General features: G+C 48.3%; 1 protein-coding gene across 2 annotated transcripts; it reads right to left on the reverse strand.

The window, feature by feature from the left end:
• Positions 1-3,734: 3,734 nt before the first annotated feature.
• On the reverse strand, positions 3,735-24,508 carry DMBX1 (diencephalon/mesencephalon homeobox 1). 2 transcript variants are annotated; one of them, XM_039711632.1, is made up of 5 exons: positions 24,417-24,508; positions 10,551-10,716; positions 6,311-6,489; positions 4,598-4,952; positions 3,735-4,135 (listed from the first exon to the last, which is right to left on the reverse strand). In XM_039711632.1, exons 2-5 carry the CDS (start codon positions 10,702-10,704, stop codon positions 3,735-3,737), a joined length of 1,089 nt encoding a protein of 362 aa, XP_039567566.1. In that variant the 5' UTR covers positions 10,705-10,716; positions 24,417-24,508. The 2 variants fall into 2 exon arrangements, with proteins under 2 accessions (XP_039567566.1, XP_039567567.1); XM_039711633.1 differs by having other exon boundaries at positions 6,311-6,506; positions 10,553-10,716; positions 24,417-24,483.
• Between the last annotated feature and the right edge of the window lie 2,474 nt (positions 24,509-26,982).

Here is a 26,982-nt window from a genome sequence, read left to right on the forward strand (position 1 = left end):
GTTTTGATTCTGAAACTCATCAGTGACTTCATTTTCCTAAATAGCTGGGCCTGGTGGAAGGAAAGGAGACAAGCAGAGCTCACATCCCAAATCAGGACATTTGCAGGGGTTCTTCCCACCTGGAGAAACATCCAGTTTTGCTAAGTTCAAACAGGAATGATGCAGAATCAGTCCTTTCAGCCTTCCCAATACATACACAGGATTGTATTGCAAGCGGAGTTTCTCCCTGTATTTTTTTCATAATTTTGCAACTGGAGTTTCTCTCTATGTTTTTGCATAATTTTCTTTTGGTCAGAAAAAGCCCAAGAGCTCAGAGACCTTACAACAATATGCAGGAAAGATTCAGTTTTGACAGATAATTAATTACTATATTTTGCAAGCTATGAGACTAGATTCTTGAATTTTTGCATTTCCAAATCAATTTTGCTTTTCATGTCAGCTCACTCCCCTCATGGATGTTTAAGGTTGACTGTAAGAAGGCAAACCCCAAACTTCACATAAAATACTTCAGGGGCTGATCTGTATTTAAGGAAATCTCCTATTTTTTTCTGTTTATTTTAAAATTTTACATATTTTCACCCTGATTCAGAAGGGGAGAAATAACCTCCAGGTGGGAATGATTCACATGCCCTGGTACAGGACCAGCTGCCCCTCAGTCAGCTGCTGCTCCTCACAGAGGCAGATGAGGAGGGTGCTGAACAAATACCCCAGGGAACTGATGGAGATCTGATTGTCTCCTCTCCCAGTTTGCTTCCTGAGCAGGGCTGGCCTCACCCCAGTGTTGGTTTTCAGTGGGGTGAGAGATGCTCCACTGGGAAGTTCCTGGTAGCAGCTCCAAGGCTCTGTGAGGAAGGAGATGAGCAGAACCCAGGGATGAAGGGGTCAGGCTCCAGGGTCAGCTGAGATGTGTGAAGGCTGTGAATGTTAAAATGAATTCCTGCACCGAGGCACAGGGAAGAGTTTCCCTCCTTGGCTCAGTGGGAAGGTCTTGTCTCCCTCCAGAGGATCATGGCAAATCTAGCGCTGGATCAAGCTTATCCCCTGTGCTCTCTGTCCTCGCCCTGCAGGAGCAGGCCATAAACCCAGGTGTTCTGACCTTCCTGTGGCAGATGCTGTGGTACCATCCTGAGCCATGGTAAGGCTGTGTGTGCCCTGGTGTGAGCTGGTGTCTCCCTTTCCAGCCCCAAGGGCAGAGAAGAGATGCCTGTGTTACCTGGGGTGCTGCAAGAGTGACTGCAGCCCTCTGCTCTCTGCCTGAAACACCCACTGACATGAGCTGCAGTTTCATGGATATCTCTTATTAATTAAAAAAGAGCTCAAGTGCAGATCTGATCTCCCACCCAATTACCTCACTTGTTCACTGGCACCAAAGAACGACATCAGAAGGAGTGCTCATTAAATTTGTGTTTGCCCTGCTCTGGTAAAGCAACTCCACAGCCCAGAATGGTGCAGAGGTCAGCAGAGCACAGAAAAAAATATAGATGAATAAAGCCTTTTTTAGGAAGGAGGAAGAAAATTAAAGCTTTGTTTGGGTGTCCCTGGTTTGGGTGACAGACAGCAAAAAAATGAAAGCTGGGACTTTCTTTTTGGACAGAGTAAATGTGCTTTGGTGGTTTTAATTTACTGAGACTCCTTTGAAAGTGGCAGCCAAAAATCTGCTTCCTACAAATACATTTTGGTTTTGGCAAAGTGGAGAATTCTGCCGGTCACAGCAGCTGATTTGACACAGTCAGGAAAACTAAAGCATGAGAGAAAAGCCCCAAACTGAAGTGTTTGGCACAACAGAAATATTTATGGAAGACACTCCATTTTCCTTGGAAGCTGGTGCAGTTGATGAGCTGCCCCCTCCAGAGGTCTGCTCCTGCTACAGCTTTATGAGAGATTAGCCATTATTTCCCATCAAACAGTTCTTACATCTCCATTTGTGGGAGTTAGATGCTTTTTCAAGAAGTAATAATGCAGCTGAACACACTCTTTCCCTTCACGTTTAAACAGGTAATTTGACCCCCAGTGTGAAGCAAGGTGGGAGTGAGGAGGGCCACACTTGGGTGGCTATGGGTCTACACTTGAGGTTAAATAAATTCTGATTTTTTGCAGAGAGACAACACAGATCTGCCCAGGGTGTTAGTGACACACCCAGTCGACACTCTTGGGACACAAACATACCACCTGCCCCAGAGACACGCTGGATTTTTTGATCCTAGTCAGTATTAGAGATGAGGTCTGAGTATCATCCCTCCTTAATGCTCAGAGGAATAGCATTGAGTCCAAAATGTTTATTTGGATTGGGGTAGGCATAATTTTTTTTTTTTTTAAAGTGATTTAAATTGGCAGAAACATTCCTTCTCAACAAGGAAAACCACGCATTGCTCAGAGGAATAGCAGTGAGTCCAAAATGTTTATTTGGATTGGGATAGGCATAATTTTTTTTTAAAGTGATTTAAATTGGCAGAAACATTCCTTCTCAACAAGGAAAACCACGCAAGGGTGAATGATGGGTCATTCCAATGAAATGAGACTGAAACTGTTCAGTGCAATAATTCTGAAGCTGGTGAATTTTGGTTACTTGCAAACCCTGCATTTTTGGCAAGTTCATCTATCCCCCCTCAGTTCCCAAAAGAATATCAAGCCCCTGCTTACACCTGCTTTGCCTCCAGCAGTTCAGCATTTCTCACTTGTTACATTTTCACTTGATAACCACTTTTTGGACTGAGGGCTTGAGAACAGAATTTGGTGATCAGAGATTTTTTCCGAGACACAGCTTGCATCAATCAAGTTTTTTGTCAAAGAACCATAAAATTCATGGTGTGTTAACACACCAAGAGTCCATATGAAATTTTTATTACTATCTATTGTCAAAGTAAGACCAAAATGCTCTCCAAAAAGAAAACCCTGTAATTTGTAAATAAAATTTATACTTCACTGCAGATTAAAGAGGAAACAATATAGATCAAAAATAATCTGAAAATTTGGCCTTCATTTTCTCCCAGACAGCAGCATTTGGCCAATATTTTGTCCTCTTTGAGCAAGTGCTATTAAAAAGAAAAGAAAAATGCTTGCCTTATAGGAAGTGCTTAAACAGGAAATTCACCTTCAGATCATTTCCCGGTTGTTAAAAAATTAGCTTTAGCAGAGAAGGGAGAAGTGGAGTGGTGAAGTGCACGATCATGCCTCTTCCTCATGAACACCCTTATGATGCTGACCCAAGAAGAGCAACTAGCTACCAGCAGAGGTCAAGGTGATGGCTGGTTTGTAACTCTGATACTAGCTACTAAAATTGAAAAGCAAAGGGGAATAAAAGCAAAAGAGGTCACAGTTCTGTAACACTGACAGTAACACACAGATGATGGGTGCTGTCAACATTATAAACTATATACAAGACAAGAAGCAGGACTCTTTCTTCCCCCAAAGAACATAACAACAACAACAAAATAAAAGGTGAATAAAACACAGTTGGCACCTTATCGAGGGGGTGAGGAGAAGGGGCTCCTCCTGAACGTTACAGGCTGGACTCGTGGCAGTCCAGAGGACAGTTCATCTGTCTAAACACACATCCTCTCCCCCTTCCTCATTAAATACTCAGTGAAGACCAGGCCAGCAGCAGTGTCTGACGCAACCGTGGTGCTAACAGGACGTTAACAAACGCAGAGTTTTCCCTGCAAGGGAGCACCTCGCTCCAGGGGGAGGTGTGGATCCGCGGGCAGTGCCAGCCTCTGGGGCATCTCTCGGGGCAGTCAGTTGGGGAGGGTGTCCAGCCCCAGGGACGCCGCGTGCTGCTTCGCCCGCAGCCTCAGGTTCTCAATGCTCGTGGTTTTACTGTTCAGGCTCGGCAGGGAGCTGGAGGCCTGCAGGATGGGGGAGGACCAGACCTGCTGAGCGTGGGACAGCGACTGGTAATAGGACTGACAGTGCAGGGAGCTCAGCGGGGCCATGTTGACGTTCATGCCCAGGTAGGGCATGGCAGACGGTGTCCCCATTTCAAAGGAGGAGTAATGGACCAAGTTGTTGGTGGCTGCCATGTGCTGGCGGAACTGCTCCTGCAGGCGGAAGAGGCTCAGGGGCGAGGAGGAGTAGGAGTGAGTCTGAGCCAGGCCACTGCTGGACGAAGGCGTCACAGTCGCGCTGATAGGGGACTCTGCAGCAGGAGACAGAGGGGATGGGGGTTATTCCCACAGGCTGGATAAGCAGGTGCTTATTCACACCCCAGAAATGTTTGGGCAGCAGCATGGGCTTGTCTCTTGCACCAGAGGGCTAATGAGAGAGTGTGTGACAGCTCAGTAGAGCTAAATGTGTGTCCTTCCCAACCTCAGAGTGTAGAAATGGGCTGAGCTCTGCTGCTGCTGCTGGGCACTGCTCTCCCCAAGATCTAACTGCAGCAGAAGGTCTCTGCTCTTTCAGTGCTCCAGCTGCAGTGACATCCTGCCCTCTGTGGGGCCTGTTCCATGCTGAGGACAAGCCTGGGCAGCCTATCCCTGAGCACCCACTCCACAGGGAATATGGGACGATGCCCAACCACCAACATCCCCCTTGGAAAGGGGTCCTGACCACCAGCCTGCCAGGTCCTGACACCAACCCCCACCAAGACGCTGCCCCTCACCTGCTTTTGGGCTCGCTCTCTTGCAGTTCAAAGTCTTGCTGTCCACGCCAGGGCTCTTGTCCACTTTGGCCTCATCCAAGGTGCTCTTGAACTCCTCCTCTCTGTCGGTCTGGTCCTCGGGCGCCGACTCGCTGGCAGACTGCTCCGACAGGGTCAGGTTGAGGTCGGTGCCCACCTCGCTGGGGAGGCTCTGGACCTTCTCAGTGTCCGAGGTGGGGGCCTGGGTCTCCAGCACAGGGGGCTCCATCTTGCCCTCGCTGTGGCTCCCCTCACAGTCCTTCTGCTTCTGCAGCTGCTCTTTCTGCAGGCTGCGCTGCTTCTTCCGGAATTTGGCTCTCCGGTTCTTGAACCAGACCTTCCGTGCCACAAACGGCAGGGGAGAAAAACCAGTGAGAGTCCTGCTTAGGGCAAATTCAGCATCACTCAGCTTCAGGGGAACCCCAAGTGATGAGGTGATGTAAGCCCACTATGCCAAAGGCCATTCCACTTTGCTGGACCTTAGAGCTCGACTGTTTGTACTGAATCTACAAATAACATTTCAAAGTCTAAAAAATACCCAGCCTCTATATTGATTCTTTAACAGGCTCCACTGCTGGTTACTGAATCTACAAATAACATTTCAAACAGACGAAAAAATACCCAGCCTCTATATTGATTCTTTAACAGGCTCCACTGCTGGTGGTTTTTTTTGGTTTTTTAGTTTTTTTTCCCCTAAATTGGTTAGGCAGCTCATCCAAAAAGAATGTCTTGCAGCTGTAACATCTGAAGACATTACACTGTGTGTGTGTGTAATTACACACACATTACAGTGTGTTAAGTTTCTAAAACCATTTGGTTATAAGTGTATCAAAACTATGATGGCAACACTCAAAGTATATCATTACGGGCATAGGCTGTTGTCTGGGAACTGCATATATGAAAGGGGAGGGAATCCATTTATTTTTTTAAGTTAAATCAGTAGACATGTATTAGGCATAGGCTGTTGTCTGGGAATTTTATATATGAAAGGAGAGAGAATCCATTATTTTTTTAAGTTAAATCAGTAGACATGTATTAGAAGAAATAGATTAGAAAATCTTGTTTGTTGTTTGCTTGGTTAGATAAGGGGACAAAGCATTTTTTATATAAAAATGCCTTGATACTTATATAAAAGAACTAATGTTTTTCCACAACTTTTTGTCTTCACAGTTAAAAATATTTGTCTTTTAAAAGACAAGAACTGCTTCACCAGCAGGTTATGAACTAGCACATTTCACTAATTGAAACGAAAAAGCAAACAAAAACAAAAAGCAAACCCAAACCTTGGCCTGAGATGTTACAAATATTGACACTGGTGGAAAAGAGCAGCTGGAATTACTTGGGTCTCTACTTTTTTAGAAAGCCAGAAAAGCCTCACAAATAAATAAATAAATAGACTTCTGTTGCCGTTTCTAAAATTTCCCCAAAGAAATGTGAAAGAACAAATGAAAACCAGTGTACACTTCAGACAATCCTAAATTTAAAAAATGTGCGCGTGGATTAGAAGTTTCTTAAGCAGATGTGTGACTTTGGATAATTTTATCCTCCCTGCCCCTGCCTTTGACAACTTTACTGCCCCAAAATCTTTGCTTCCACTGCAAGAATCCTGGAAGGTCAAGGGAGCTGGCAGCCCTCTGGGAACCCGGCTGTGCTCTTTTAAACATCCCCCCTGGCAAACCCCCAAAATATCAATACCTGGACTCTGGCTTCGGGCAGGTTTGTGCACATGGCCAGCCGCTCTCTCATCACCACATCTGGGTAGTGAGTCTTCTGGAAGGTCTTCTCCAGGGCCTCCAGCTGCTGGGCGGTGAAGGCCGTGCGGCTCCGCCTTTGTTTGCGGTGCTGGGATCCATAACGTGCCTCCAAAATGATGTCTTGAAATGTACAGCCGTTGGAAGACAAGGAAAGTGGCCAATTTAATTATTGGAATTTGTACGCTGACTGTCGAATAAAGCACTTGCTAACATCAGACAAAACTACGGAATGTTTTTTCCATTCCTTTAGAGCCAGTAAAACACATACATATGGATTTTACTGGTGAACTGAGGTGTCCAAAGAGATAAAATCATTGCAGAGGGGTTAAAACTAGGTGACCTTTGAGATCGCTTCCAGCCCAAACCATTCTGTGATTCTAAAAGCCTGTTCTGGAGAGAGAACCTCTTCCTGTGACAACTGTGAAAGCTGTTGAGCCTCCAGTGCTGAATTTGGCTGAAATAACTCAATCTGCTCCAGTATCAGTGGGGCAGGACATGCAGATGCCCAGACCCTATCATGGCATAAACACCTTCCATTAAGAAACACAACTAAAAATGATGTGGGGACATTTACTCTTGTACTACTTTAATATCTTGTGCATAGCCCACTGCAGTCTTCAAGGCATGATATTGGAGAGTTGTTCTGGGCTGCAGTTCAGAGAGCGTTTAATCTCATGTGTTTTTGTGCATTTTGCTCCAAAGCACATCCTTCACTGAGCACGGACACTCTCCAGCATCTGGGGTGGAAACACCAGCCAAGGCCACGTCCAGCCCCACTGGTTGCAAGCCCAGAGCTCATGTGCTGAGCTCTTCTCTGCAGAGCACCTACTCACAAGGTCTGACTTTGCAGACCAAGCTTGGAAAATTGAGGGCAGAGAAGAAAATCAGACTGGGGAAAATCTGAGGCCAACAGTAAAGGGCTTATTATTTTACCAGAGGGGTTATTATTGCACAACAGTTAGTGGGAGTAGAAAGATCTTAAATCAATGAAAATAAGTTACTTGAAAATGAAAAAAACCCACCCTTTATTATGCAAGTTGGGACATGCTGTGCTACAGCCCTGGAATGAAACAGTCTGGCAAGAGGTTTGCTCTCATAGAGGAAATGCAGAAAGAGCAGTGTCTGGTATCATTTTTAATTCGGTTAAGAATGTGACTTCCAGTAGAAGGGAGGAATGAGCACACGAGAAAACAACAGAACAGGGAGAAAAGCTGGCACTATCAGCACACGGAGCCCGATGAAGGCTCTGGCTGCTGTTTGTTTGCGCTTTTGTCACGAGCGTCGTGACACGAATCCAAACAATAAACAAAAACCTGCTGTCAGGCCACCCCCAGCACCACACAGCCCGGCCTCAGACCCACTGGCTAACGAGCGTAGCAAATCAGCTTTGCACTGCTCAAACATTCCTCTTCCAAAACTTCCAGCTGTTCCATTCTAGGTCAGCACTCGCAGCGCCCTCCTGGGGCATTGCCAAAGCTGCGTGGTTTTGGCAACCTGGCAGAGATGTGATCAGGCTAAAGGTCTTCAACAATATAGCGCTGGTTGCACACAAGAGAACTTTGTGCTTGAGGAATCAGAGCTCCTTGGAAGTTCAAATGCTGGTGATAAAGCTGCCCCTGTGGAGGCAGAGGGACCATCCTTGTGCATCCAGGCACAGCTCACAGTGCAGCAGGTGAGGAAGAGGGACGTTCCAGCACAAGAAATGAAATTGAAGCTGCCCCAAAACATTTTAAAAAGCTAACATTTGTGTTTCAAGTACACGAAAACAGGAGAAAGGGCACTGGTTAAACACCCTACCTAAACACCCTACCTGCAGGCTGGAATATTCCCAAATTTCTAGAGTAGAGGTTAGACCTACCAGCTCCCCAGAGGCGGCAGCTCATGCATTAAGTTTGGCCACTCCAGCGAGAGGCAACCAGCAATTATTTTAATGTTTTAACTATGTTTTCAGGCTTTGTGCAAGAAGGAGAATATAAATTGCAGGTGAGGCTTTGCAGTTACCACCAGAAACCTCTGTTTTCTGACTTAAGGTCATTTGCTTTTGTGCTGCTTTATTCTGACTGTCCCTGGAAGGCAAATGAGATCTATAACCTGCACTGAAAGATATTCAGAAGTAACAGAATGTGAGGCAACTGCAAAGGAAACAGCTCGTAGGTATATAATGCCTACACTGCCAATGATAAGCAGACAAGGGGACAGTGGCATTTAATTTGGAAAGTCTTCCAGGTGGGTTATTAATTTTAAAGATAAGAGGTCAGGATACCAATTGAATCTTCCGGTCAAGAATATGAGAATAGTTTTTTTAATTCTTTTTTTTTTCTTCCTCTGCTTTAGCCTAGTTAGGGCCAAAGACATTTAGTCCTCCATGCTCTAATCTAAAAGACAGAGATCACAAACATCTTTCAAGAGATCCTTGCAGTTAGAAAAGGGGCACCTTGAGATGCAGGGACTGCAAGGTACATTGCAGAGTTCAGGGCCATCTGCTCCCATCTGACAGCCTGACACTGAAAGGGGCAGGGAACAAGGGGATGGATGACCAGGACAAGGACAGTGCTCCCCCATCACTCTGCAGCCCAGCAGCAGAGCCAGGACCAGAGTCCTGGTCTCTTTGATTCCACTTTGGTTGTTTACTTATGAGGACAGTGACTCCTGCTCTGCCCTGTGCCACCCCAAAGATCCCACAGGCCACTCAGAACCACACTAAGAAGGTCACAAATAGCAGCTGGATAAGGGAACATTGCTAGCATGAAGATGTGACAGCCAGCTGTGGCTCAGTGATCCAAAGAGTCCAGGACTTTATCATCATGCCTTTGTGGACTGCCCACCTGGGAGGACCATCCTGGAACTTCTGCATCTTTATTTTGGCTTGAGCCATTATTTATCATATTTAGCCCACCAAAGCTGTCTGGACAGGTAATTTTTCCCACCTACTCTAGACTGGAAGGAATCCCTCTACAATTTTTTTTTTTAACTTTAATATCAGACAACTAGAAAGCTATCTTAGAACAGATACACATTTTTAGGCAGTCAGGAAAGATAATTCCATTCTGGGGAAGTTTCTAGAATAACAAGTATGGTAACTTTTTACTTTAGCTGTCACATCCTGGTTGTCAGGTCTGCTTTACATCACTGCATCCAAGTCCAGACCAAAACAGTGATGTTGCAGCTGTTGCTCACTTACACTGCAGGAGCCTTTGATGATCTCAGCCAGATCTGGATGTTTCATGGCAGGCTGAAATTTAGGGCAGATATATGTGCCCTACCACACCAAATATCCTCAGGTCTCCATCCATTGTTTTTGAACAATTACTTCTACCAACTCATAAAATACTGTCTGGGTTTTGCACTTCCTATTAATGAGAGCATCAGTGCAGCGCTGTTACAACCATGGCTGAACACAGAAAACCAGCTCAGATGCTCTGGACCAGCAGCTCCTGTCCTCAACAGTGCTGCATAAATGACACTGCCTGGGTAAAGTCACATGTGACTTTATTTGAGCTAAAAAGCTGTTTTATGGAAGGCAGCAGGATCTCCAGGAAAGTGCCACCCAACACAAGGTCTAGGATCCCCAGAAATAAATAGGTCAAGGTGAAACCCAAATAAGATTCAAATGAAGGTCATCTCCCAGAGAGAAAAAGGGGTTTTTAGGAAAGAAGTGGGAAATAGTTGCTTGAAGAGACAACATGGAGAAACAATCTATGGCCTGGGATGGCAGGAGGTGGCTGTCAGGGAATGCAAGACCTGGGTGAATCCAATTTACTTTGTGATCACGTTCACTCTGCCCTTATTTACTAACAAGAAAGGGAAAGTCTTTGCTGTTTTCTGTTCACTCGTTAAAAGACATTTCAGTGTCTTTTTAATTCTCTCTTTTCAACCCCATATGGTGGAGCCACGTCCCATCTCAGGATCCTTCCCAGCTGCCAGAGGCCAGTCTAAAGCAAGGTGCCTGCACACACTGGAGGGCAGGTGTCACCTGAGAGCTTGGCCACAGGGACAGCACTGAGGAGCACACCTTGGCTCTCTCACACTCCAGAAGAGTTTCACTCAATGCAAGCAACAAGGATATTTTTTTTTTGTGCCGGATTTTTTGGTTTCTTTGTGCGCGCGGGTTTTTTCATTGCTGTTTTTTGGGGCGGGGTTTTTAGCGCCAGGCAAGGGCACTTGCCATGAGTTGTCCTTACCAGCCAGTCTCTCTGCCAGGGTGAGGGCGTGCACGGAGGGCCGGTAGTCGGGGGCGTGCTGGGCCTGCTGAGCTGCCTGCTGGTGGAGGTTGTACATGGCGCTCAGCGAGTTCATGGCGTGCAGCGAGTAGCCGTTCACTCCATAGTGCTGCATGGTGACATCAACCTGCAAAACAGCACCCACAGGAGACAGGGGCTTAGGGACCTGCTGTTCCAGCAGCCCGGGGTCTCAGCAGAGCTTTGGAAGTGCTGAGCTCAGAACTGAAGTGTTGCATGCAAGGCTCGTGTTTGACATCACAGCCCTAACAGGCTCTGGGACAGGAATGGAAATATCTTCTATGCACCTGAAGCACCATCAACACAATGCCAGCTTCCAAACTTAAAGCCCAGAATCTGACTGTATCTCGATCATGCTGATCAAAATACGGAAAATTAATTTTTTTGCGTACCACAATACAGTTTATCATAGTACAGTGACTTTTAATGCATTGTCCTAGCTCTATCCCAGGGCTAGCTGGGATTTTGTCCCTATCACTGCCTACAGTGGACTATTTGTAATCCCAGTGCTGGAATATCAAATAATGTTCCTCATCTGAACTCACTCATTTATAATTTGTTTCCATTCATTATTCATTTTTCTAACAGGTCTTCTTAAGAAAACACAAATGATATGGGGAGGGGAGTGGGAAAAGAGCATGTGTTGTAAAAGAAAATAAATCTGCACCATAATAGCACCAAAAATGTTATGGCTAAAGAGGGAATAAGGTTTGCAATAAATACCGACATTTCATAACTCAATAGCAAGGAAATTATTTCAGAAAACTAATGGCTTTTTTTTTCTAGTGTAGGCTCTGCGTGAAACTTCAAGCTCTTTTTCCTTACAGGCCATCTGTAAAACTGAGCTAATATTGATCTCAAAAGCCAAGCAATGCTTCATTCATCCCTGTAAATGACTGAGGGCCTCCAGGATGTCGTTTCTGCAGTTTGTAAGACATCAGAAAGGAAGTTGTGAAACATTAGCTACAAAATAAATTTTTTAAACCACCGTTTACATCAGCAAGTCACCATCTGGAAAGTCAGTGCAATGAACAAATGCTCAGGGAAAGAGGGTCAGCCGGACTAACTTAAGGAAAGCAGACATCTTTTCAGGCAGCCTCTTAGAAAACAATTTAAACACTGCAGGGAGGTGATGATTTCAGGAGAAATGCCCATGGTTTTAGGAGGAATGTGATGCATTGAACGGTGAAAATTTGGAAGAACAATTATCTACTGTGTTTTCTGTACTGTGAAAATTCGTTTGTATTTGCCCGTAAATTATTTATACCATGGAGGGACAGAGTCATGGTGAAGAGGCAGAGATGGAAATAAGTTGGTGCCACTGCCCCTCCTGCTCTGAACTCCTGTTCTTTCCACCTTGATATAACAAGTACAAACATGAAGTGACCTTGTGCAGCAGCCAGAGACCAAGTGGGAGTTCCTTAAAAAGCAGCTGAATTTAGTACAACAGGGTCTGGGGCATCTCATGGCTTCACCCTCACAAGCATCTCTGCACTGAGGTGCCCAGGAGCAGGGGAGGGAAACATGCAGCTGAGTTTGGTCAAACACTCTGCCAGCCCAAGGATGACCCTCATGAATGTGAGTTCTGGTTCTGGGATTGCCTTCTCAAAGAGGCTGCGGAAATTATAAACCCATAATTTTGGGATTTAGCACTCTGCTTCATTCCTGTTTCCCCGAGACCCTCGTTTCATTTCATGCATCATTTCAGCACTCAGTGCCAGTGGAGGGTGACAGGTCCGGGTGTGGTGACACCACAAAGACCTGACACACACCCCAATGTGCTTTGTGCCTGCCTGTTCACTCACTCTGGACTGGCTCCCCACTCTTCTACGATAAAATGTGAAAATGGACATTTTCCAAAGCTACAAGGATGCCACACCTCTGTTCTAACGGAGCTTAGGGAAGATTTAAGCAATGACAAAATTGTTTGCTGGTTCTCTGATCAAGGTGATGGACTTCACACAACAAAAGATTTTTGGCATTCTTATCTATTTTCCTCACAATGGTGTTCACAGCGAAATTGCAGCTGTGATGTTGCTTTCATGGACTGCAAAGTTTTGCTGCTGTTGGCACGTGTTACAGGACCTGTCCCAGGGACATGTACCACTGACATGGCCACAGAGGACATCTCCCACCACATGGGAAAGTCTGACCTGTGCCGCAGCCTCACCCCATCCTCGGTGTGGCTCATTTCCAGGAGCATCATACCACCCAGTACAGTTGTTCACTGCCTCGCCGTCACAGACAAGGGCAGCACTGGCTTTTCTGGCCAACACGGGCAGCAAAACAGAGGTTTGCAACTTCATTCTGCCACCTCTTCTCTCCTCTCCTCTCCTCTCCTCTCCTCTCCTCTCCTCTCACCAACACGGGCAGCAAAACAGAGATTTGCAACTTCATTCTGCCTCCTCTCCTCTCACCACCTCACTTGTGAACCAGGTGGCTGGTTGCACCAGCTTTGGCCAGCGGGGTAGAGGTCTCAAAGCTTATTAAGTTCCTGCGTGTTTTGTGAAAACCATTTGAGGACACAGAACCTATTAACTGCCCTGGGCTGCTGCCAGACCTCTGTCCTTAATAGAGGCTGGAGAATCCACACCGGGGCTCAGCCTTGCCAGGAGATATGTGGGAGGCCAAGTGTCTTTGACTCCCAACTCACAGAAATGCCTGTTTTTCTTTTCTAATCCCCCTTGCATGTCATCAGCTGTGTAGCAAGCTGGCACATTAAAGGAAAAACCAAGAGGGAGAGGAGGGGAATTTTTCCCATACCATACAGTATTCCAAGGACACTGCCAGTGGTGTTGTGTCTGGAGCCTGGTGTTTCCACTGAAACCCTTGCTCCAGGAATATTTTTGTGGGTTAGATTGTTAAAAGATGATTTTATGTGTGCATTTTTGGGTGGCCTAGAAGAAAGCGCATTTAAAAAAAAAAAGAAAATAAAAAAGAGAAGGACCTCGGAGGGGTGGACTCAGGATGGGAGTCAATGCCCCTCACAGCTTTGGTGATAACTGCCTGTTACGCTGCCATGCAGACAACAGGCAGAACTCCCTACTCACTTGTGCAGCAAATGTATCATCCCAGATTCTGTATAAAAAATGAGGGAATTTACTGAGCGAGACGGTTCAGCCGGGTAAGCAAAGTTAACTGAGACCACAAATAGCTCCTGTTTAACTGTCAGCTCCGAGCTCACTCCAACCCCAATAAATTAAATATTTAAAAGACATCATGCAGCAATTTTTTTTAATGGAGAAAGCCATTCATCAAGCCACTGCTGTGTTTCACAAGCTGTCGAATAGTGCTTACACTGGTTAAAATAATCTTTATATTTCATTAAGCAACCAAATAAGCTGATCCTTTCCCACTGGCTGTATAGATGGTTTTAATTTTCAAAATCTGCAAATGCATCTTTTATGTCTCTGCGTGGCTGGAGGGCCTCAGGAACAGCCACAGCCAGGAGCAGGGTGAAAGCAAAGTTTGAACTCCTGCTTTCTTGAAGGGTATGGGCTTGAGCAGCTGTGGATAAGCTGGGAGGGTTACAGGGTCCATCCTGAAAGAAAGGGGATTCCTCATCCTGATTTTGTGCATCAGACACCATTGAAGGGTAAGGAGCAGCCAAGAAAGGAGATGGAAGCTGAGGAAAGGTGCAGGAAAACAATAGGTGAGAGAAAAATGCCCCTGGTGGGAGCCTGTGGGCTGGAGCTGCAGCCTTTGCCCAGCACAGGGGGTGTGGGCAGTGCCTGGGCTGGCACCCCGGGCCGGTGGTCTCTCCCTGCACAGCCCCTCAGGGCAGCAGCAGAGACTCCCCTAGCACCACAATCCAGCCCTGTCCCAGCTCCCCACCTTGCTCAGCACTGGTGTGAGATCTCCTCACACGCCCTGCACCAGACCCTGCTGGGCTCCCTCTCCTCCTGCCTTCACACTCCTGGCATTGCCACCCCAGCGTCAAAATCCCTCCTGTGGCTCACACCTCTCACTTATGTTTTCACTGTGGAAGCCTCATGGATTCTGTGGCTACTTTTCTTCCCAACCCTGCAGACTTCTCAGACCTCAGGAGCCATGTCCTGCCAGGACCCAGCCTCACAGACAGCACATGGGCTCTCCCCTCGCTGTAACTGCTGCTGTACGTGAGAAATCCAGCTTTCTCCATTCCTGCATGGCTTTGAGGCCAGGCAATGCAGGATTCTGCCCATCCCAGACCAATCCAGGGACCCCAGCACTCTGTATTCAGCTGCTGCTGTTCATCTGATCCAAAACAACCTGCACATTTACCAGCCAGAACCAGGAGCCCTGTTATCCCAGGGCAGAGCTGCACTGCTCCACCCAGCGTGGCTCCCATCCCTCCCTTCCCAGCACTGGCCCTGAAAGCCTCAGGTTCCCCTGAAGCCACACAGCACAAGAGTGGTGCCATCTATGGTGCCCCAGGTAAGAGCGTGGCATGCAGGGGAGATCTGACCCTGGGGTTTAATATTCTCAGCTTTGTACAAGGCTTTAAGTTTCCCTGTTTAGCTGGCAACTAATTTTGTATAATTCTGCATGTAATTCTGTCCTGAGAGAAGATGTGAAGAGAGACCCATGCATTTCCTCACCAGCTGAAAACCCCTGTTCCTAGTGGCTTGTGTGTATGTGGAATTCAGAGAGATCTGAGAAGAATTTAGATAATGAAGTATAAAAGTTTTCTGAAAAGTACCTGGCAAGGAAAAAAAAATCCATATTTCCCCTTCTATCAGGAAAAAAACAAACCACCAAACCAAAATCACAAACAAGACATTTGCCTTTCTCAAGCAAATTCTGTTGGGTGAAATGAAGCTGGATGTAGGACCTGCAGCTTTGCAGGGGCTTTGGACAAGTATCTCTTTTCCCTCGAAACAGTGAGTCATCCCAAATTCAAAGAAATACTGAGGCTAAATTCACTGAACTACATGAGACACTCAGGTGCCCTCATAAAGAACAGGGTAATAAAACCTGTGAGTTAGAAATACTGAATGATTTCTAGAGGTTTCAAGAAGAGGATGCCAGTCTGCTTTTGACTGGTGGGCACAATGGGGTGCTTCTTTATCACTTCATGAAATCTGTCCCCAAAATGGGAGGGTTGGTGATGGTGGAGAAGCTGTATGAGGCTTTCTTTATGTGGGAAATAAGCCATACAAAAAAAAAAAAAAAAAAAAAAAAAAAAATCTGGACTTTGGGAAGTCACTTTCAGAAGGGAATTTCAACACTTTATTTCATTGCTTGTGGAGAGATTCACCACAGATAAATTTAAGGTTTGGAAGAGTGTGGCACAGCCTCAGGTCAGTGCCCTGATACAAGGCACAGCTTGAGCACAAGAAAAAGATCATTTAAAAAAAAATTCAAGCATGAAACAGAAGTCTGGTGCACTTGATTGGTGTTCAGCGTCCTGACTGCAGGTGACAGAAAAAAATAGGAGTAGCTCTGTCAGGTAAAAGGAAAGTTGTGGTCCTCAGCTTAAATACCTGTAAAGGTGCTACAAATCACTGCTGGTGTTTATGCAAAGCACAGGAACCCACTGCTCATTACGAACAGGGAAAAACAGCAAATGGTTTGTGCTGCAACATCCTTTCCCCCTTATTACCAGTGGCAAAAAACATCATTGAAAATAGACTCACAGCAGAATATTCCCCCTCGCCTCCCCTGGAGCTGTTCTGTGTTATGATTTCATGCTTTAATTCCTTATTCAGAAACACTTCAAATCAGAAAGATAAATAACAAATCTTGGACTCTGTGTAACTCACATTCTAGGAAAACAGGCTCACTCTATAGACAGACATTGGGTTTATGTGTATTTGGTACTAAATGAATTACATACCTGGGGGTTTGAATAAATGATCTTAGCAAAAGGTTTTATTCAATCTTTTTTTTCTTAATATACCCCTAAATCTTTTAGATATATAAAGGCCCAAAATAATGTAAGATAATAATCAACATGTTATAAATCAGTTTTGTTCCTCATGTGAGATTACCGAATATCTAAGGAAACAATTTCACCTTTGTAGTGGATGAAAGATCGATAATTTGCAATACTGTAACACATCAGTTTCTCATTCAAGTGTCAAAGTCTGAGAGCAGCATGCACTATAAAAACAGGCTTCCAAAAGACTTTCCTTGTAACTGAAATAAGGAACTGAGAACAGCTCCCAAAAAAACCCGTGCAGGACTCTGCATTTCTAATCTTCCTGAAGTACTTTTACCCCTGTGAATATTCCTGGATTTAAATAAAGTTAATTTCTAAGTGCAGAGAGAGATCACAATTAAGCAGGATCTAGTTAAAACTAAGTGACAATACACCGAAAGCCAAACCTGACCAATTACACCAATTTCTGCAGCTCACACTCAGCTATTCCTAGTGACTTTGGTATGAATAAAGAGATATTTTTTCTTAAAACCAGGAGGGTTTCTAGCAGCTGAAATCTGGAAATACTTCCAGTTAGGGACAGTGTCACCAGTTTTGGGTAGACCTTGTCAAAGAAGTGACTCTGAGGCTGTGCTGATGATGAGCACAGCAACTCTGTTTGTAATGCTCATCTATTTGCCGTCGAAACATAACAGGATGCAAGAGGGCTTGTAAATTTTTGTAAAACAAACCTCAGAGCATCCTGCTGAGACAAGAAAGTTTTGTTGCAGGACCCTAGAAATTTTCAATACCAGGTTGTAAGCAGCTGAGGTAAAAGGCCCTGGCTGACAGGGGTAACTCGCATCATTTGCTGCGATTTTTATTTAAGGCTTTTGTGAAATCATCGCTTTTCACCCAAAAGATAACGGAATCGAGTGACTGATTAGACACATCCCGGCAAAAGACTTACCAATGCCTCTGTTTGCAGAGGCATTCTTCAGAGGGCAGGCTTTCTAGGTACAAAATAAAGAAAATTAAATAAAGACATCCCTAAAGGCTCTGCTTTTGAGTTGAGGATAAGTTTGAGAGCTTGGAGCCCAGCAGCTTGCAGTGCCGAGCCAGGAGTGGCATCTCCAAACATCACTGCGGTGCAAAATCCCTTGCTTGCTGTAATTTACACGAGACAACCAGTGCTGACAGATCAAACCAGGACAAACCTCCCTTCTCCCCTTCAGAGCAGCACTCAAACCTCAGTGGAAGCTCTTGAAAATTACACTGAAGTGGAGCATTTTCCTGGAAAAAGAAAAGCTCTTGATATGAAGATCACTTTGACTCTCGTTTCTCATCTCATTCTGCTTCCAGATCAGCTAGCAACAACAACAAAAACTCATGCATTTAAGATTTCTTCTGATTAAAAGCAGAATGGAAACTGAACCCTGCAGCCCAGCTCTGCCAGGCTGCTGCTGCAGGCTGCACATCCGTGGATCTGAAATGCGGTCGCATCCCGCTGCAGCCAGGCTCGGTGTTCCTGTGCTGCCCACCTGCTCTGTCCTCCCCAGACCTTACAGCATCTCTGCCTCTGGACTGCCCTGAATTCAGAACTTGGAGTAACCCTAAAGCACCCTGCAATCTAACTACTGAATTCATGAACTGCTTAAAGGGTTTATCTTTGGTGTTTTATGAAAAAAAACAAAACAACAAAGTACCTGCTCAGTCCTTCGCCTCGCTTCTGTGAAAAAGGTTTTCTTGAGAAGCATCATATTGTTTTCTCTAACACTGGCGAAGGGAACTTTCCAAACCAAACTCTGCCCTTTCCCAGGGCTGCTGGAAGCATGAGGGTGGCTCCCTGCTTGCTCTCTGCCCCCAAAACAGCTTTTCCCTGCAGCATACTTGATTGCAGATTGCTCCCATGAGCAAACTGACCGCCTTGGAAGGCGGCCTCTTGGGACTTCTGGTTCAGGAATCTCCCATCCCTGAAAGATGGAGCAATATCCTGGAGGATTTTACCTATGACAGTCTCATTAAGAAGACAAGGATCTACAGTTCTGTGCCAAAATATGTTTTTAAGCCTGTGACCCTTCCTGTGTCTATCCTGAGCACCGCAACCACGACGCTGATCTGACAATCTAACCCTGAGCCCTAACAAGGGAGATCAAACCCTGGAAGAAATGCACAGATAAGCTTTGTAAAGATTTTCTGAGGCAGTGTAAGACATTCCCAGCTCCTCTCCTGCTGCTCCCAGGTGCTGCAAGCCCGGCAGCCAGGCTGGCAGGAGGGAATGCAGCTTGCCCTGGGTGATGCCGCAGCCCAGATGCCGGGCTCCACGGGCAGGCACTGGGATGAGGCACGCAGGGAGGGAGATTTCACCCCCCACCACCACTACTCATCAAGTAGGAAGTAAAAAGTTGAAGCTGTAAGTTCTGGGTGTTAAGCTGATGGAGTTTGGTACCCACACAAAGAGGGGAGCAGTGTCTCTGTGAAATGCAAAGGTTTCTGCCACACCACTGGAGTTTAACCCTGCTGGCACAAAAGGACTTTCCTAGGTGCTGTTTTAGCTAATCAGATGGAGGGTCGTGAGGTTATGATGCCAAGTGCAATTCTGCTCAAAGGTGATTTTGAGAGATAGAAAGAGCAAGCAAACCTTGAAAGCAATAGAAGCTGAGAGCCAAACTCGGGATGTTTCTGCAAGTTCAGCTGGACCCTGCCTCTGCAGATGATTCTTGCAGCACTCCAAATAACAGTCACAAAACACAGGATGGCAACTGCTCCTGCTCAGACTTAAATCATCTATAAGGCAAAATGACAGACAATCCTACCTTTGTCTAAAATAAAAAAAAAAAAAACCCAAACCTGAAAGGCAGCTCCACAAGCCATGCAATTGTTGTGGTCTTCTAATACCTTAAAATAATAAAGCTCCACAAGCCATGTGGTCTTCTAATACCTTAAAATAATAAACCAGAAGTTTTAAGTTTTTCTTCTCTGCAAGTGGCAACACAAATGTTCATCCTACCACTAAAAAAAGATGCTTGAGCTCAGTGGCTTTTACAAGGAGGGGCTGGGGTCGGGGAAAGACTTGTGCCACCTTAAAACAGGGCCACAAAGCAGAGTTAGTGGCAGCAGTGCCAGGGGCTGGGAGCACCACGGGCGCATGTAAGGCTTCCTTTCCCGTAAGCCTTTGGATCCCTACACTGAATTCAGCTCGGCTGCCAAGGTAAGCAATGTATTTTGGCCACCAGCAGGTGATCTGTGCTCTAAAGAGCTGTGTGCTGTAAAGCAGGCAGAGCTGCTAAATGTCTGCTGGGTTTTGGGGGGAGACTGAAGTCCCTCAGCAGAGGCACGTTCACTCACCCCGGGCTAACACACACCAGGAGCTCCCAGAGCTGCTCCCTGCTCGCTCTGCCCGGAGCTCAGCACGACTGGAAACACCAGGTTTGCACAGCTCCCTTGGCAAGAACATTTCCTCCCTGGCCAGACCCATCAGCTCATCTCCCCCAGTGCAATCGTGACTCTTTCTCTGGAAGATCCTAGTGGAGCTCCCAAGCATCACGTTCACACTTTCAATTTTACAGTTTTGCTGTTCCTTACAGCACCATTTCTCAAATCAGTATTTGCTCTGGCCATGCAGAGGCTGCTGTTTGTCCTAAGACGGCGGTGCCAGCTACCCACAACTCCTGATGTAAATATCTATTTCCCTCCCTTCGGAGAACTGCTGCTCCATCCTGCTCCCAGCCCTCCCTCAGAGACTCTCCTTCCTATGAGCTGTAACTCCACCAGAACTGCTTTAGGAAACAGAAGAAATCTGATCCAAAACCTAACGAATTTAAAAGAAAAAAAAATCAATTTCAATAACTCTTAGAGTGAAATAAACTGACAGGAAAAGACCCAGGGTTTGGCTAACCCCAGTGCACCATTAATTAATTCATGACTATCTGGCTACATTTCCAAATTCTCCACCAGCACATTTTGATGGAAATTCCCCCAAAGCAGATTAGTTTATTAGTAGTTGTATAGGATTGGAAAATTTGGAATTTATCTAACCCGTGTTGTTCAGCATTTTTCCTATTCCTACGTTTTTCCAAATGAAGCAAGGTAGCCACAAACACTCTGTTCAGACACAAGCTCTGGAAACCAGCACTCAACCTTTTGAAAGGCTTTAAGCCCAGCTGACATTCGTTGGTGCCTCAGTAGAAGCATTTTCAACTTGACAAGCTGAATTTTGAGTTGCCCCTGAAAAACCACTGGAATCTTAGAAAATGTGGACTGCTCCTAGATGAACACTTTACCCATAGTGTAACCAGTAAAACCACTAGGGAGCCATATCAGAAGACCTGGCCCAGAACCTTCTCTGCAGCAGCTTTGTTTCGACAGGGCTGGTTGTGAAAATGACAGAGGAAAAAGAAACTGCTGCAGCTTCTTTTCATCCGATTTCCCTCTTCCTCAGCAAAATATTCTTTTAAAGGATAAAGACACTGGGAACCAAAGCCGCTGCAGTCACTCCCTCTGCAACTATATTGTGCAAAACTTGCCTGGCAAGCCTGCCCTTCTGTGATTTGTGGGAAGCTCCTCTGACTCTGTTCCTTTGGTGCAGGCAGCGACACTGGCACTAAGGAAAAGCAACATCTGCACCAGCCCCGTGAAGCAGAGCTGTGCCTTCTGATTTGGCAGTAAGATCACTTCTTATGTGTGATCTCCTCGTATTTAGACATCAAGATCTCTTTAAATTAGCAGGAAAAGCTGGAAAACTGATCAAAAACATCTTTCTGTGTACTGGCGGTACAATTTTGGGTGTATTTTTGCATTGACTATGTTGGCATAATTTAATACAACCTCTCATCAGTCACGGGGTAACTCAGGGTTGAAGTCACTCTTACCCTTTCAGGAATTTTGTGCCCATTGCAGTTCTTGTTTAGAATGGAAAAACTGAACCTAGAAACACAATCCCAAAGCCAAAGGGCTCTAGGTCCAAGTCTCTCTGGCTGGGGCAAACAAGGAAGTGGGATTGACTTGCACCAATTTACTCATGAGTGAAAAGTGAACATGGAAGGGATAAGCTAAACAGTCAGCAAGCCATTTCTGAGATGTGGTCAGGAGAAACACAGAGCAGTGAGAAACTGCACATTTACTCTCTGCCCACCACTGCACGGGGGATGTGGGCCAGGGAGGGTGGAAAACCTCTCATCCTCAGGGTGAGTCCCATCCTAGGACAGGCAGGGCAGAGGAAAAGCCTGATCTGCACTGGGGCACCCCGTGGGGCTCAGCCTTTGCCCTTCATCGAGAACACGACCCACGTCCTGCAGGTGGATGAGATACCCAATAGGGTCAGCTGCCCACGGCTTGGAAGCTCAGGGAGGAGAGGGAAAAAACCATCAGATATTGCTTGAAAAGCTGGGGAAGGTGGGTGCTGAAGGTTACCCCCGCAGCCATCCTCGCTGAGCCCCGGGCAGGCTGGGAAGTGGCCAGCGGCTCCCCCAGCCCCAGGAGGGTCTCACCCGACCCAGCTAAGAGCAGATTTCCCTTCTCTTTCGCTTTGTGTTCCGCGCAGAGGTGAGGGAGGGAGAGGGTAAATAAACCCCAAACCCTCCAGCCCTGCCTTTGGGGAAGCGGGAGGCTACTTCAGACAAAACTGTTATCCATTAACATCCAATTATCACTTGGTCCAAGCCATTAATTATAAATCAGCCTCCTAATTGGGATAATTAGCTCTCTGCTACTTAATGTAGTATGACTGATGCGTTTGGAAAGAAGGTAATCAGTCCATTTGTTTAGCGTTAGGCGAACAAATCCAACCCTCATGGTTTAATTCCAGCCGCAGCTTTCCCCCCTCGGCCCACCATCAGCATTCAGAGCTCATCGCAGCTCCGTTAATTGTTTGGGAATCACGGCAGGGATGGGCACAGGCATCTCCGCGGGGCTTTCGGGACAGCAGCCCCCAGCCCGGGGATGCGACTCGCCCCTCCCTCGAGGGGAATTGCTGGGATTTCGAGGAGGGGGTTAATTAGAGGGGACGGCTTTGAAGCTGAGCGCGACCCCACAGTTGGGATCGTTCCGGAGAAGCGGGGGGCTCCGCTCCTCTCATCCCCCCGTCACCTCGGCCGGGCCTCGCCTCCAGAAACCATTTCAGGGAGAGCGGAAAAACTTTCCTCTTTATTTTTTTTCCCCCCCACTCTCCTTTTCCCCACTTCCCCTGGATGTCTCATTAATGCCGGCTGCTCGGCGAGCCGCCGATAGCTGAGGGACATGATTAGATATTTATTACTGTCATTTACATGGAAAACTTGAGCTAACCAAGTGGAACTGGAGGGGGCCGCCGGAGGGGACGGGATGAGGCGGAGCGGGGACATTTCTTTTTCCCCGGCGGAGGCGGAATGCGGGACACAGGCTGGAGCGGAGGCTGCGGGGACAACCCCGCAAAGCGCCCGGGCAGGGACAGGGGTGTTGGGCCGAGCCCTCTCCGGGTCTGCGGCTGCGGTGCCACCGCGCTCCGGCCGCCTTTCGTTTCCAAAGGCAGCGGGAAGCGCTCGGTGCGGGAATTCCACCGGGAAACGGGGCATGTTGCCCCCTCCCTCCTTTCTGCTGACGGCCTTGCCGAGGCGACCCTCGGGGACACCAAGGACCTGTCCCCAGATGCGCTGACCCCTTTTTCCCCCGAGGCGCCGGAGGTCGCCGCCTGGAAATAAATGGAAAGGGCAGCCGGGAAAAGCCACGGACCGCGGGGACAGGACGGCTCCGTGTGGGGCTCTTCTTGTCCCTTCTCTCCCCAAATAAAGGGACAGGCACGGCAAGGGTCGCAGTCAAACCCCATCTCCATCGGAGGAGAAGTTTCCCGAGCGCCTTGCTTGGGGCTGGAGCAGCCCGTGTGTCCGGTCCCCTCAAGGCTCCCGGGAGGTCACCCTCGCCCTCTCCTTGGCCCCTGCAAGGGGAACGGGTCCCGGGTGCCCCGGGCAGCCAGCACCGAGTGGGGACACGGACTTTTTTCCGCTCAAGTGCTGGCCGCGGCGGAGCACAACCCACCCCCCTTCCCTATCTGTTATCCCATGGCCCGAGGGGCGACTCTGGCGGAGATGTATGAGATCTCTTGCGGTAAAAATATGCATGCAGATCCCCATTTGGTTAGCCCTATAATGGAGGTGTAAATAGGTTTCGACTGCGAAGCCCTTAATTTATCAAGGAGGGCTGACAGCGCAGGTCCGGGATTTATACACCCCTTAAAGAGGGAGAGCGTGCAGGGGGGCCGCCAAGACCGGCCTGCCTGCTCCTTACAGGGGCTCCCCGTCCGTTTTGCCGTCTAACCTCGCAGCGGGGTGATGTGGGGGTGTGATTTGTCCTAGAGAGGCTTCCTAGCGCTGCCGGCATCTTGCCCTCCCTTGCCGTCCCTTCCGCGCTCAACTTCCAGCCGCACCAGAAAGAAAAACCAGTGCCGGAGCCACCCCGAGCGGGGCCACCGTCCGGCTCGGGGCTGTGTGTGCCCTCGCTAGCTCCCCCCAGGCTGCCCAGCTTACTGAAACACCACTGTGTAAACAGGGGAAAGTTGCGCTCTGCTCCCGGGAGCCCGGCTCACGCAGGGATGCGCGTCGCCCCCATCCCCCGAGCCGGGTTACAACCCCGCATCCCCGCCAGCTGCCTGAGCCCGCACCGGGGCGGGCTGGCACTTGGAATCCATAGGAACGAGGCCCCGAACTGGTAGTGGGGGGTTGCATTATTTTTTTTTCGCTGTAGTTTGGATTTTTTTTTTAAAGCGCGGTACACTTCAAATAAACAAGAAAAAAAAAGAAAAAAAGAAAAAAAAGAAACAAAGAGGGACAGGAGGACAGATTTGCGCTGGAGCCCGGGCTGGGAGACCGCGCATCCCTGCCAGCGGTCCCTCCCCGGCCGCACATTCCCCCACGGACAGACTCCCAAAGCAATCCCCAAAGTCCTCTTCCCTCCCCGCCGGCATCCCCAGCCCGCGCTGCCCGGGGGGTTCTTACCTGGGGCGGCGGGGCAGCCTCTGGGCCCGCCGCGGGAGCGGGGACACGCGTGGGAGCGCGGCGCGGCCCGCCCTACTCCATCCGCCCGCGCTGCCTGCGCGCCCGGCGGAGCTGCCATCTACCGGGAGTCAGCATTGGAGAAGGATTTTTAAAAGGAGCTTCATAGCGACCCGGGAGCTACCCAGCAAGATTTTCAATGGTCCTCCACCCTGTCAATCAAAACGGGGCTGCTGTACACCCCCCACCCCCCCCTCCAACAGTTCTTACTAGTCATTTACTCCAAGCCGAGGTGTAAACGCCTAATTAAATCCCTGGAAGCGGACGGGATGCCGGTGGAGGGAGGAGGGCTGGGGGCAGGGCCGGGGGGGCGATGGGGTCCGTCAGGCGCAGGGAAGGGAAGCCGAGCCTCTCCCCGCGCCCCCCGCTCAGCACCGCGCTGGATCACACCCTGAAGTTTCCCCTTCCCCCGACGGCCCCTGGGTGATGCTGGCAGGGGATAATCTCCCAACTTTAATTACAGGGCGGCCGCGGCCCCCCAGCCTCCTCCTGGCCGCCTCGCTGTCCCAGCTGTGTCTGCTGCACCCCCTCTTTAAAATGGGGAGTGGGGGAACGGCCGCGGTCACAACACGGAGAAATAAAACAGGAGCGGTGGAAGGAGCTCAGAGGAGCGTGGGGCGATGGATTCGCCGCCCGCCCCGTCGGGAAAGCTCCGCTGGGACAGCCGGGAGCGGGCCAGGGGAGCCGGGGAAGGCAGGGGAGGGACAGCCGGCAAGGGGGGGACCCCGCCGAGCTTCGACGGGCAAGGAACGAGCACTTAACGCGTCTCCCCGCTCATTATATTGGCTCTTTTTTTATATGCTTTCCCCCGAAATACGTTTTTTCCTTTCCTCCGGTATGTAAAAAGTGGAAAACCAACTTTTCCCTTCCTTGTATTTCCTTCTCTTTCCCTTTTTGCTCTCTCTGCGGGATTTTCGCAGGTACCTTCGTCCAGCGGCCGGGCTGGTTATCTGGCAGAGCTCACTAACTGGAGCGCTGGTTGTGTTTGCTTTTCAGCTTTGCCATGCCTCCGCAGCAGAAAGAGCAGTTTAAAGCCTTTAGAGAGATTGCTAATAGATGCCAGTTCCTTGCCTTTAGATTCTCTCCCAGCCCAGGAGGATTTAGGATGGGATTGGGAGACGAGACGCCATTTCAGGCTCCAAAACACCCTGTTTTAAAATGACTGCGGGTAAGAGGATTAAAACAATAATACCCTTCTCTTCTTGAAGGTTTTTTTTCCCCTCTCTCCCTCCTATAGAAAAGATTTCTTCTCCCAGAGCAAAACCGTTTAGACAGGAATTAAGGGAACAAGAAAGAATAAGAGGGGGGGAGAGGACCTTTTAATTTGAGCTTGATATTTTGTACAAATTCTGACCAAAAGAAAAAAAAAAAGAAAAAAAAAAAAAAGAGAGAAGGGATCGGTTTGGCTCGGGACACCAGAAGGCTCCAAGTGCCACTTTCTTGTATTTATTTTTTTATTGTATATATTTATTCTTTTTTTTAACCAGAGGTTGTGGGGTACCAAATGATCGTCTCGGGAAAGAGAGGGAGGGGGTGAACCTATGGAAATCTATTCCAATCTCTTCGTGCCCTCGCTCCGCCGATGTCCCGCTCACCCCAGGAGCGAGGAGAGCCCCTCGCCCCGTGATTCCCCCCTACCCTCGAAACCAACCCCCCGCTTTTGGCCGCGAAACCGATGGGGCGAAACTCGGCGCTCTGATCGCCGCGATCCCTTTTCGGGGACGCTTTTGGGGGACCCGACCCCCGGCCGGCCTGGGCAGCACCCCGCACGAACAAGGCGGAGTTGTTGCCCTTCTTGCTTGTTTTGAGGTGCCCCTGCAGGGGACACCACCAGCGCCGCCGAGTTTGCCAGCTCCCCTTCTGCGCCAACCACAACGACTCGGAGCGGGGCACGGCGGGGAGCGGCTGGCGACGCTTCCCAAAATTCAGCGGCCCCCCCTGGAAGCCCCTCCTCGCCCCTCAAAACCCGGCTGGGAGCAGCCCCGCCGACCTGTAGCTGGGCACAAACACCAACCCGGGGGACAAACACCTCCCCCAAAGCCGGCAAACTTGGCGGGGCTGCTGCGCTCGCAGCAGCGGGGAAGGGGCTCCCGCGGGCCGGGGGCGCTGCCTGTCCGGGCTGGGGCAGCGCCCCTTCGCAGTTGTTCCTGAACTGTCCCTTGCAGCCAGGCACGGATTCCCATCCCCTGCGACCGCGATGTCACCATTGTCTCGACTCTCTGCTCGCTGAGAGCACGGGAGATTTTGTAATGACTTCGACGAAAAAGCCTGTTTTAATTCCTCCCTTCCCCTCGAAGAAATAATAAGAGTTTCCCTCTGTCTTCGGGATATCTTCCCGAGCTCTCCAGCGACGGGATTCCTGCCGTTCAACCAGCCCCCATAAATAAATAATTGCGTTTAATTCGGCTCTTATTCGCAGAAACGAGTAAACAGCGCGTTTAGCGCAGCTCGGAAAAGTGACCCCAGTTTGTCAGCGGAACGGATTTATCACATCTCCCCCCCGGCCCGA

Source organism: Passer montanus, unplaced genomic scaffold (genome assembly GCF_014805655.1).
Source record: "Passer montanus isolate IOZ18808 unplaced genomic scaffold, ASM1480565v1 scaffold25, whole genome shotgun sequence".
Taxonomy (NCBI): domain Eukaryota; kingdom Metazoa; phylum Chordata; class Aves; order Passeriformes; family Passeridae; genus Passer; species Passer montanus.

Excerpts from the sequence above, each read along its gene's own strand:
- DMBX1 (XM_039711633.1), bottom strand. The coding sequence starts at position 10,704 with ATGCAGCACTATGGAGTGAACGGCTACTCGCTGCACGCCATGAACTCG. Across the intron at positions 6,507-10,552 it reads ACCCTGGCAGAGAGACTGGC|CGGCTGTACATTTCAAGACA; the intron begins TGGTAAGGACAA and ends CTTGTCTTCCAA. Across the intron at positions 4,136-4,597 it reads GAGAGCGAGCCCAAAAGCAG|AGTCCCCTATCAGCGCGACT; the intron begins GTGAGGGGCAGC and ends CTCCTGCTGCAG.